The 13819-nt window shown below is 25.3% G+C and overlaps 1 protein-coding gene and 1 pseudogene across 1 annotated transcript; both read left to right on the top strand.

The window, feature by feature from the left end:
• The first annotated feature begins 5853 nt into the window (after nucleotides 1–5853).
• Nucleotides 5854–7278, top strand: LOC113559171. The gene is made up of 3 exons (XM_026964799.1): nucleotides 5854–6074; nucleotides 6165–6304; nucleotides 7149–7278. Exons 1-3 carry the CDS (start codon nucleotides 5940–5942, stop codon nucleotides 7180–7182), a joined length of 309 nt encoding a protein of 102 aa, XP_026820600.1. The 5' UTR covers nucleotides 5854–5939; the 3' UTR covers nucleotides 7183–7278.
• Nucleotides 7279–9736: 2458 nt separating this feature from the next.
• On the top strand, nucleotides 9737–13339 carry LOC113558445 (annotated as a pseudogene).
• The last annotated feature ends 480 nt before the right edge of the window (nucleotides 13340–13819 follow it).

Genomic DNA, 13819 nt, shown 5'->3' with positions numbered 1-13819 from the left:
TGGAGTTGGGACATATACATTATACAAGCTATGAGTAAGAATGAGATTGCAGTTCAATGAGCCGCTAGAGGAACATTACATTGATGATAAACTGCACAATAAATCCCGTCACATTAAATCATTTTGCCCGGGAAAAATGTTATCATCGGTATAGATCGAGACGGACATATCTGCTTATAATGCTGTTATAAATAATTTTGATCGAAATGCTATCACGTTTATAGCCTGCTGATGATATTTTTATGTTGTAGTTTTTGAGTAAACTATTGTGTTGGAACACTGTGATTTACCAATAATTCCTGTAAAAAATGTCCTTTTACCAATTGTATTATCCAAGTTTATTAGGTAGTAATCTACCCACTTCGCGACGTGAACAAGATTTCTTATGGAACCTGGACATCTTTGACCACGATTTGTGATAATTTAACAACCCCGAAAACGGAATCAATTGGTTTTAGAAGATTGCCATTTGAAATAATGTTCCTAAAAGATCTAAAGACTTTCGGCATATAATAATAATCTGGTAATTTAATGAGTGTATTACTATTTACAATTACTGTGTTTTTACTAGGTATGTATTTTTATAAACTAAAATTTTGTTTTCTTCTTTCTTTACAAAGTTTTTATTACTTGTATACATGGGTTAGGTAAAATTAGGTTAGCAGCTTAGGTTATACCGTTAGATTTGTAGTTACTAACTGAAAAAAGAAAATAATTCTTATTTAAATAATACATTAGATTATTTATTTCTAATAGAATCAATATTTTAACATTATTAATTAAAAAAAAATGCCAAATTTCTAAACTGATATCATAACTTTTATTTCGTACAATTTGTATTTTTTTTCTTTCTTTTGAAAAATAAAAAAGTGGACTTCTTCTTTTTCTGTAGTTAGTAATAATAAACTAATAGACTTAAACCTAAAAAGCTATTTAATTTTCTTATTTGAGATTTGTATAATATGTAGTCCTTACTATGAATTAGGTAGGCATCTAATGATACAAAAACGTTTGATATTAGTCCCTATTTTTTCTAGAAAATAATACAAAAGATTGATATATACAAATAAATAAATATAATAGTCAAGTTTAAGGAAGATCTGTTTGCATTAGTCATTACTTGTAGTTACTTTACTTATCAAAGAGCTCATTCATTAAAGTCATCTAGTAACATTGTATTTGTAGACAGCACATCTGCCTGTGATGTAGACAATTATTCTATAACATTTATGCTTACTCTTTGTGCTGTAAGTGCAGTTCTATTAGCAATAGTTATTACAACAGGTATGAAGTATAATATCAAAAATTAATATTATATATCTACAAATTAATATCAGTTAACTTAGATCCTTAATTAGTATATGAATAGAACAGACATATTCAGCATATAACACTGAATTTTAGTTACCTACCTACTAAAAGAATGTGGCATAATGCCTAAATTGCTTTGCTAGTATTGATTGGCCGAAAATTTTTATAATTGATAATGCTGCAGCTGAAATAAATGCAATTGAAAAAACTGGGTAAATAGTATAGGTACATTCATATATTTACTATGCATTTTCCATATTTGTTAAATATTTATAACAAAAATTATTCAATTAATCATATTTGAAAATTATTTGAAGTAATAATTTGTTACGTATGATGAAAATTAATGATGAGTTTTCATATTTAAAAACATTTTGTAATTGTAATCTTAAATGTTAATAGAGTTATTTTTAAATATTTATATAGCTGGTATTAACTAAGATTATTTACATTAATAATTTAAATATTTTTAATACATTGAAGATTGAACATTTCAGGATCTTAATTTTAGCACAGTAAGATTTCGTTTAAGTTAAAACCAGTTAATGAAACTAATACTGCAGCCTCTATAAATATGGAAGACAGTGATACAATCGATGTATTCCAAAATCAATTTGGTGGTTACTATTTTTAATTATGTTATACAGTAACATTTAAAAGTACTCGGTCAAGATAATTTTAATGCTTCAATTTAAAATGAAGAAAGTTACTCAACTAAAAAAATCAATGTTTGCCTACTGTGAAAAAACTGTAAGTATAAATATTATTAAAAAGTATTTTATTCCAATTTTAACAGTTATAATTCCACTGACTAAATTTTAGATTAAATTACCACAAAATATTTTAATTTAAAAACTATTTGTGTATGGGATAATTTCATCGAGAATTCCCTTAGGTATTGATTACATTGTGAAAATTTAATCGCTGATTGTCCGCAAACAAAGTCATTACCAGAGTAGGGCGTCATTTGAATAAAATTTTATTTAGAATTCAAATAATTTTTAAACATAGTTATTCCGATAACTTTCAGTAATTTTATATTAGATAATATATGGTTGGTATTTTGGTAATTAAAACATTTACATATTAAAAACAATAGTTGGCATTGTACATTGTATTTTAAATTCACAATTGTAAATCATCTTATATTTAGCATAAATATAAAAATACTATAAATGAAGCAAATATAGAACTATCTAAAGAAGAAACTAAAAAGTAAAACATTCTAATTTATATTTTGTAGTAGCATTGTGTTTGAAAATTATTTAAATATATTTTTATTCAAATATTTATTGCAAAAATCATTCAAATAATCATATCAGAAAATGATTTGAGTAAAAATTTGTTGTGTATGATGAAAATTAATGATGAATATTCATATGAAAAACATTTTGTAAAAATTAATGAATGCTTATTGTAAAAAAACTGTAAATATAAATATTATTATAAATATTTTATTATAATTTTAACAGTTATAGTTCCACTGACTAAATTTTAGATTAATTTATCACAAAATTTTTTATTTTGAAACTATTTGTGTACGGAATATATTTCACCGAGAATCCAATAAATAATATTTTATCTATGGCTAGTATTAATAATTAAGTTTATGTGCTGATTTATTTACATTAAAACTTTAAATATTTTTAATACATTCAAAATTGAAAATTTCAGGGTCTTACTTTTAGCACAGTAAGATTTCAATATGATGGACAACAAGTTAATGAGACTGATACTCCAGCCTCTATGGATATGGAAGACGATGATACAATCAAAGTATTCCAAAATCAACATAGTGGTTGCCATTTTTGGATATATTATACAGTAATATTGGTGTGAAATCAATTTTAAACTTGGAAAAAAGTTTAGATGAATTTAAAATACACACATATGTTTTTATTAGTTATGTATGTAATATTTTATGTAAATATGGAATAATTTAATATTTGTACTTTTATATGTTAAATAGTGTTTCAAAGAATATTGCAGTTAATATATTATTATAATGTACATAGATTTGTTTTGTGATTAATAAGATTTGGATAATAAATGGACTAAAGTGGATATTTTGACAACTCTATATTAAATAAAATTTGTCTAACAAAATAACATTTCAAAAAATATATGTATTATACATCTTTAAATAATTAATCCAGTCCAACTTTTAACTTAAAATGTCAATAATAATAATTGTCTATGTATACTTTAAGATTCTAAGATTTTTTTTGTATAATTATCAATAATTGATCTTTGAATTAAAATCTAACACACCTTTATCAACACCTAATGTACAGCAGATTGGTACCTGCTTACCTAAATACCTAAATTTCATGATAATTAAAACGATTAAATTAATAATAAAATGTTAAAAGGAGTGAAAAAATTCCACCTAGATACTAAAAAAAGCATAAAATAAATAAAATATTTCGAAAATGTAATTGTGTATAGAATATAATAAGTTTATTTAAGTAATAGTGGAATTTTAAAAGTTTTTACAATTAAAGCATTTAGATCACAATAAAAAAAACTTAAACAAATTAATGGGATATTATAAATGTATATGAGCTATAAAAATATTTGTTGACTTACACTTAAATGTTTTCAATTATCTTTGTAAGCAAAACTTGTATGGAAGAATGTATTATATATTTAAATCTTATTGTTTGTAAAAAGATATTGTAAATATCAATTTTTGATATAATAATCAACTTATGTTTATAAGGAACCTTCAGAATTTATAATAGATTTTCAAGGTTTTAATCCAAAAACATAGAATATTATGTATCAAAACATAAGGTATAGTATATTATTATTTTTAGTATACTTATATTTATTCCTTATAAACAGATACAATTACAATTGCTTTGTTGAGTAAAAATTAATACCATTTAATCACAACCATATTAGATAAGTATAAAGATGGGAATTGTGACTCGCTCACTGTGACGAATCAATTCAATCAATTGAGTTTACTTTAATGAGTTAATTCATCAAGTCGACTCCCAATTCTCATTTGAAAAGTGACAATCATAAGTCAAATTATATCTTAAATAAGTCATGATTTGAACCTGAATTTTAATACATTTAGCCTATGCGAATAAATAGTGTTACATTGTACTTACTGCCTACTGATAAAACATAAAGTTATTAATTTTAAATTTGGAAGAAGTGATTAGACTGATTCTTCAACTCATTAACAGATTCATAAATTACATATCTATAATAGGTATGTGCATTATACTAACGAAGCACTGAGTTTTATTTATAACATTTTGAGACATCTGTGGAAGTGGTATTTATATTATAAATCTTGCATTTAATTAAAAACAAAGCAACCTGATCGTGATTAGTTCAAAAACTAAATGTATCTACTTTTAACATATTAGCACAAAAATTTTACTATACTTAGATACTTAAATGTTAATTTATATGGCTAATAGTGTTCAATTGATAAGCATACAAGATTGTTCATTTATTATTTATTTATTATATTTCATAAAAACACTAATGTTATTTTATTACAAAACAAGTTACTGTCACAGCAAAACACTGCATAAGTATTTAATATTTTAATTTATACAAAAATGAAAACTAAAAAGCTAGAAATATTAAATCTAAGACGATTTATTTTGTCTTAAGTGCTTACTATTACAACCAACAGGTAAGTGTTTTAAAATATATTTTTATGGATTCCCTTTTAATGATTAATATAAAATGGATGACAACGAATACATGAAAAAAATATTTTTAAATATGTTGTTGGCATATTGCCCGCCATAAGACCTATGTAAACACAACCAAGAATCCGAGATGGCATGTTAGAAAAAGACAGTAAACAAGAATAGTGTTGCTAGTTGTTATCTCATATCATCACACAATTTAGGTGTTAAATTGTCATACAAGTATTTATGGGTATTGAGTAAAAAATTGTTATGTGGCATAAAACGTATAATAATATTATTTGGACACAAATGACAAAGAAAAAATAATAGTAGTCAATAAAACATAATTTATAAAAATAATTGAATGTCTACTGAATATTCTACATTATAAAATTTGTTTCTGCCATGGAAATTGTAAATATTCGCTATCCGTTTCTAACGACACAATCCTAACATTCTATATGACTATGGTAAAAAATTATAAACCTTATAATTTACTTAAAACACAAAAATAATACATTTTTTCAACCAGAACCAAAGATTTATTTAAATATTATTTATGGAGTTGAATTTATTAGTTTTTTTAGGTTGTTGGTGAAACTCTAATATTCAAGAAAGGAATATAAACATTTTTCGTTTTGTCAACACTTATCACAGAAAAAAAGTGCTTATTCATGCTCGCATAGTATCATTAAACTACTCCGTTATTTTAGATTCAACAAGTTTTGTTAACAGCCATTAGGCAATGTCAAGTCACTGTTATTAACTATAACAACTATTATTATTTATAATATCGTTAAATTATTACTATTTAACTTGAGTATTTTATATTATAACTACTAATAATTTTTAAGTTTTTTCAACGTGTTGTTATCAAGTATCTACTAAGAACAATACTTTAGTATTTTACTTAGTTTTGGAAATATACTTTTATTGAATTTTCCCTACTACGTTGACTCAGTCAAAATGGATCAATACCATCGAAAACTGATTAACAACTGTATGTCAGAATTAATAAATGTTACTTTTGATTTAAAAACTATTGTTGATATTCTATTAGAAAAAAATGTGATAAATGAATGGATGAAAGATTATATTTTGGTGAGACATTTTCATTTAATTTTATTCTTCTCTTACACAGTATTATTTAGAATTTAGAATTGTTTAAATTTTTTTTTCGTTTTGTTGCAGGATCCACAAGAAGATTCAGTCAAAAAATTATACGAATTAATTCAAGGTCGGGGCCCAACAGCATTTACAGATTTATGCACAGTATTAAAAGAAACGAACAACATAAAAGCTTTCAACATTTTAATTTCATCCAAATCAAGGTACCTTATATTTGTGTATTTAATAAAAAAAAGCAATTATTTAATTTCTATTTGAAATTATTAGTATTAGTTTCAATATGTATGAGATACATTATTTTGTCATAAACTATAGGAAATTTTTTTTATCGGAACAAAGAATGATTCAAATAAAACTTTTCTTCATTATTTTCCTAAATTGTTATGTTCTATAATTCATTAAAATTTGATATTAATGCAACGCAAAATATTTATTGAACTCAATATTTTATAGTCTCGAAATTATTACATATCTGATTATATAAATATTAATACATTATATCGTGACAATTATTTAGGTTTAAAATAATTAATTACAATCGTGAAATATTCTAAGTAAATTTTATAAATTCATATATAATTATGTATTTAAATAAGTAGTTAATGAATAATTATTTTTCCATAAACAAGATAATCAAGATAAAGACCTATAAAATGTTAGATATGTTTAATATCCAGAGTAATAAAGTAAAAAAAATTAATAAGTATTCAGTTAACACATAAGTGTCATTATTTTAATAACTATCAATGTTTTTATTCAATCATAATAAAATGGGTATTAAAATAAAATTTTAAATACATTATTTATAGTGCAATTATATTTTCTATCATTGAAATATTTTTATTTTTAATTCTTAATATGTTGTATAGTTTATTTGATACATTTCGATAGACAAGTAAAAAAATATCTTTTTTTTGAGAATTGCATTAGTGTTTGAATTGTCCATGAATTTATATAACACAGAATGTCATACTATCTATGTTTATTATAGTTTTTTTTTTTTATATATCATTAATTATTAATTTAAAATTTACAAATATTTTTCAGTGAGAAAGGGGAACAACAAATTGGTTCGATTTAAGCATTAGAAGCACCGTTTAAAAATACTAATCATACTTAAATATTAATCATACTTTTGTATGATTAATTGTTTATATTTTTATCTTTTTTGAACAATTTTATTTTTGTTATGTACACAAATAGTTATATATAAAACAAAAATGTGGAATCTACATATCTTAAATCTTTTAAACATAATTCATAATACATAATTAACCAGTGTTTCCCAACTTTTTTTACTTGCGAAACCTTTACAGGAGCTTAAACGTCTTGTGAAACCCCCATACAATTTTTGGAGCTATTCTATGTTAGAATCATAGTTCAAATCAAAAATATTATTAATTAATTTACATTTTTCCAAATTTTTATGGAACCCTTGCCACCGGCTGACGGAACTCTTAGATCTTGCGGAACTCCGGTTGGGAAGCACTGGTTTAATGAACTCTTAATTTTAAACCTATTGATTAATCTATACATTATTTGGTTACTGTTTATCTAAAATATATTATGTATTCATAGGCCATTCTACCATATACTAAGCAAATCATTGTTGTTACTCTGTGTTCAAAATTATTTTGTCAATACATTATATTATTATAATAATCATATCATTGATAACTATATGTTTGTCATTTGTGAGTAACCAGTTCTGTACAACATTAAATAATTCAAAGATTTTTTCATATTATAATAATGACGAACGTTAAATGTACTTATATTCCTCTATTTACTTTTAGCTATATTTCTAAATTTCTGTGTTAATTGATAATAGTCACTCAATAATAATCAAAATATAATAAAAAATTGTTTTTTAAGTTTTGGGGTATAAGTTATGCGTTAAGTGTAGGATAACCAATAAGCATAACATAACAACTACAAATATTTTGAACTTATTAAATCATTTAATAATAACATTATTAACAAATAAAAGCTTAATACCAAAAGAGATCACTTATTTTATATTCAGTAGGTTGGATAAGTTATGTCTTATATTTACTTTTTATTTACTTAAAGTGCTTTTTTTTTTATTTTACTAAACAATTATTTTTTGTATGTCATATAAGCAGGGGTTGGCACTTAAGCATTTGCTTATTTTTATGAATTGACTTAAATTGTAGCAGAGTTCTATAGAAGTGTATGTCATGTTAAAACATGTTCAATTATGAAATTTGAAAGTGCTTTTTTTAAAATATGCTTATTTCTAGATTTTCTGATTTTTTTTACTTATATTACTATATTACTTATATTTAGTATTTAGTATTTACAAATTACAACTATATCTATAAAAAAAAATTACTCATGACCCATTAAAATTTTTTGGGGTATTTACCCCACTTGCCATATGTGATCGGTGCCACTGTAACAAATTTTATTTATATAAAATGTAAAGATAATCTTATGTTTGTTACACAACGATACAATTAAATACATGTGATACTATTAATAGTTTTCGATAGTATCCAATCATTTGACGATTTAAATTAATAGAAGAAAAGTCGTAGTTATTACATACTACATGATATAATTATGTAGGTAGTCAAGATTACAATTTATTAGTTATAGGTACCTAGGTAATACTAATTAGTAATAACTAATAACAAATTTTATATTACGTAATAATAACTTGTCTATGTATTTCACTCTCGTTACACGATTGAAAAACATTAACATTATCATCGTTTAGCGTTATATACTATATAAAACCATAGTTAGTTAAATATGAAGTGTAAGTATATAGAGTACAGTAAGATTTAGATAGCCCTGTCAGTCGAAACGTTAAATGTCAAAACACTAAACTAGAATCTTGAGTTCCCTATAATAAATAATTTAATTTAATTACAGATGATTAATAGTAATTGTTAATGAAATCGATAAATTCTCGAGTAGTCGAGTCTCGAAGCCAGTCAAGTGCACAATGCATAATACTAGGAATAATGAAATATTTGCCGCCACAGCCAACATTCCCACAAGTTAATACTGTTATCATACGCTTGCAGTGATAATAATATTATAGTCATGGTCAATTTGGGCATGGTCCCGGCTACCGGTGTGATAACAAGTGCACAGTAGTCTGATAAAAATGCGTCGTTATTCACAAATACGTGACTTGACATGTACCTACGGGCGAATTATTCTCGGTGAGACACGTCGTCCCATACTTTTAAATATTTAATCGTGGTACACCCGTTTAGAACAGCATCGTTATTTTGATAGTCGTTTTTCATACAATACTACATCTATGTATTAAACAAAAACCGTCCACTTGATTGTTCCAAATCGTGATTTCCGCGGTGTTGCTGCTATAAATCGTACTTGTTTGCTACACCATAAATAAAGAAGATAAAGTTTGTCACTTAAGGTAATTAAATCATTGTTTATAACTCGAAGATTGACAATGTACCCAATTATTGCTCGTTGTCGTTTTTAACACCTCCATGCAACACTCGTGTTATCGATCAAAATTTTATCCGTTTTAGTATGTGCAGTGGGCGCAAATAATAATGCTTTCCGTGTAATTTCTACTAAGACTGATGTGTTATAATAATAATTTTTTTTTTAGTTCAAAATCGTTTAAAATGGGTACAACCAAGTAATACTTGCGTTATGTTCCATTGAAAAATTTCAATATTGTTTGTCATCCTGACTGTAACATAGTCTTTGTTACGTTGAACGGTATTTCTGAGTCCTGACAGATATGTAGCTGTTGGAGCTTGTGAAAATGTTATAATTTGGGACTTGCGTTTAGAAAAATTGGTAAACTTATTACAATTTAATTAAACATTTAAACATTTTAAGTTTAAATTGTTTTATTAAGAACATAATATACATTATGTACATTTATTTATTATTAATCAGGTTATGACAATTGAAGATGAAGACATGAAAAATAATACATCAAAAAAGACTTCTGTTGTTAAGTTGGCCATTATTCCAGAATGTAAACACATTGCTGTAGGTTATTCTGAGGTTTAGTGAATACGTTTGATTTTATGACTGGTGAACTTATTGAAACATTCCAAAGTCATCGTTCTGCTATCACTGCACTAACTTATGACATACATGGTCACATTCTCGCTTCAGGTTCCAAAGTATGTTCTTTAGGTTCATAGCTACAAAATATACAAGATTTTTTATATGGTTTATTAATTTTGTAGGATACTGAAGGAGTAATTTGGGATGTCGTAGCAGAAAACGGATTACATAGATTGTCTGATCATAAAGATGAGATGACAAGAATTCAATTTATTAACAAAAGCACAACCTCATAATGACATCATTGAAGGATACTTATATTAAGTTTTGGGATTTAACAACTGGGCACTGTTTTAAGACATTGGCAAGTCACGTAACTGAAGTAAAATTTATTTATGAGTATAAAACTAACTATGTATTGTTATTTTTCTCAAAATGCTATTTCGTTAAAATATAAATGTTTATATAAATTAATTCAAACGTTTTTCTAAATAAATACTAAACTTTAAAAATTATATTTTTGTTTTTAATATTTTATTTAGGTGTGGACCTTGTCTGTTTTGAGAGATGATTATTTTGTTGTTGCCGGCAGCAATAACTCAGAACTGCGTACTTGGAAGATATCAAAAACAAATTATGAAGAATCAGAGATTAAAATGTCTGAGCTTTTGTCTTCAGATAACTTGTTAGATTTTGTTGTTAGTATTTTTTTTTCACTAGCACAATTATAATTATTAAACATAAAATGGAAATATAATGAATTCTATCATTCTTAGTCTTAAAAAAAAGGATGAAAAAAGTGGATCTTCAATGAGAGAAGGTCCTGGCTGTGTTGTTTCTTCAGCTACAGATAAAACAAATCATAACATGTATATGATATTTTTGGTTGGCGAAATTAAAAAGACCGATTTTTATTAACGTTGCATATTTTATTTATATTTAATACAGGCTATGGACATTTTAATTTTAGTGATTTTTCATATAAATTTTTATTGAATTTACTTTATTATGTTCTAATTTTGTATGTCCAATAAGAGCAATATGAAGATATAGTATTTTTAAATGAAAAAAATCCTAAGTTAAAGGATGTTGTTTGACATTTACCTCTTATTTTTACTGACTACAACATTAAATCAATTGAAGTTTTGAGTTTCATAGTCAAATATTTAATATAATTTGTATGTGGTATTACAGGTTGTTGTGAGTATGGCAGATAACACTTAAGCTTTTTATTCTGTGTTATTAGCAGTTGGTAAAGAAGTAAGATTGATTCGAAAGATTTTGTTACATGGCCATAGATCCAATGTAAGAGTTTTAGCATTTAGTTCAGACAATCTAGCTATATTCACTGGAGATTCAGAGTCTGTAAAAATGAGGAATAAAAAAACTTTTAATTGCATTTGAACTAGAGACATTTAGCCCTGTTCAGTGTTTATGTGTGCTTCCTGGAGACAGACACATTTTAGCTGGTCTTGAAGACGGTAAATTGTTGGTAATTGACATAGCTGCAGGTGATATTATTGAAAGCATTTCTGCCCATCTAAAAGATTTGAAGTCAATTTATATGTTACCAGATGAGGTAAAAATAAAGTTAATTTTCATTTTTTATTATTCTGGTACAATATTTTTTGATAACCATTATAGTCGTGTTGTGTTACGAGTGGTGGTGACAGTACAGTTAAACTATGGCAATTGGAATTAGTAACTTTGCCAAATTCTGATCGAAAAGTTTTATCGTTTGAAGACATTAGAGTTAGATGAAAATGTACAGTGCTCAAGAGTAAGCACAGATAACAAATTATTAGCAGTTGCTCTTTTGGATAACACTGTCAAAATATTTTTATGGATACATTTAAGGTGAGTGTTTTTATTTTACTATTTTACTCTTTGAATATGTGATAATAAAAATTTTTATAGCTTTATATAATGAAAGTAACATTTTTTTTTTTGTTTAGCACTTGATTAATCTTTATGGACACTTATTACTAGTTAATGATTTTGACATTAATTATGATTCATCACTTATTATAACCGCAAGTGCTGATAAAACAATTAGAATTTGGGGCTTGGATTATAGTGACTGTCATAGGCATTTAAGTACAGAGTCTACATTGACCAGTATTAAATTTATTCCTAAGACCCATCAATTTTTCACTACTGAAAAAAATGGAAACATTAAGTATTGTGATGTTGATGTTTTCCAAAGAGTCTTGACACTTCAAGTAAATAAAAAGGAACTAATTGTAATTTGTCTTTTGTTGTTACAATGTCAAACATTTTATTTGATTTAGGGTCACAGAGGGGAATGTCAAAATATGACTGTGAGTGGAAATGGTTATTATTTTGCGAGTTCTGGTCAAAACAATGTCATACGCATGTATGAAAAAACCAAAGAGTCTCTTGTATTACAAGATGAACGGGAAGAAGAAAGAAGACAAGAGGACGAAAAAGAACTAGGACCATCTGTTCTTTCATTTTCGACAAAAAGGACCTTTACATCTAAAAAAAATATAATAAAATGTCAATCCATTGGTATTATTCATGATTAATTAAATTTTCTTTTCTCAGGCTGAATTATTGTTGGGAAGTTTGGATGTAATAAATAATCACAAAAATACCACCATTAATAGAAATTATTAAAAGAATACGCTCAAGGCAAGTTTAATTCACTAGAATGATCTTTATTTTTTTTCAATAATCATAATTTGTACCAAGGTAATTAAAAATTAAATTAATATAATTTATAGTAAATTGGAAGAGGTTTTATTACTCATGCCTTTTTCAAGTGTATGTTATTTTATGGGAGCGTTAATACCATTGTTAAATCATATGCATCATGGAATTGAGCCAGTTGTCTGGTCACTCATGTTTTTAATATAAACGTTGCACAAACCAATATCATCTTTCAAAGATATGATGCCCATTCTGAGGCAATTAAATGTACTCGCTACAAAGATAATAAATGAATTTAGAGTATGTATTGATTAATAATCACTCGATTGTATTAAAATGAATTTGAAAAATTATTTACTTTTGAATTAATTTTATATTAAATAGGATTTAGTGGGAGAAAGTTTATACCCGTCGATGTTTATAAGCAATAGCCAAGAAGAAGAAGAATTGGTATTCAACATTACACAAAATGTTCAAAAAAAAGAAAACATCAAAAGCAAAAGCTGTTAAAAACTGTTATTGATAATATTTAATAGTGTATTTTTTATGTAAATAATTTTATCTGATTTGTTATAGATATTTGAATTAAGACACTTTAAAATAATTTATTGTTAGATAGTTACAATGTTTTACAATATCATATATTTTTATCATAAGTTTTTTTTTTTTTGATTAAATATTTTTGCTGAAAATTAAGTTTTTTAAATTCTTATTTGAGTGCTTTTATGATGATTTTAAATGCTATAAGTAATTTCTTAGAACTTTCCCAATATTAATGATCTTTAAATATTAATTCACCAGTAAAAAAGGTCAATTGTAAAAACACAATCAATATCATAATATGTAATAACTTCAACAAAAAATCTAGCGAAAGAGAATCAAGAATATTTTCTAATTCAAAATCAAAAATATTCAATTTTATATTCACAGCCGGTCTATTATTCAGTATTAACTTAACACTTATCAACAATATATCCTCAAGTGGTATATGGTAGGTAATTTTATGATTTAAT

Source organism: Rhopalosiphum maidis, chromosome 3, assembly GCF_003676215.2.
Source record: "Rhopalosiphum maidis isolate BTI-1 chromosome 3, ASM367621v3, whole genome shotgun sequence".
Lineage (NCBI taxonomy): Eukaryota > Metazoa > Arthropoda > Insecta > Hemiptera > Aphididae > Rhopalosiphum > Rhopalosiphum maidis.
This window is presented reverse-complemented; position numbering and strand designations above follow the sequence as displayed.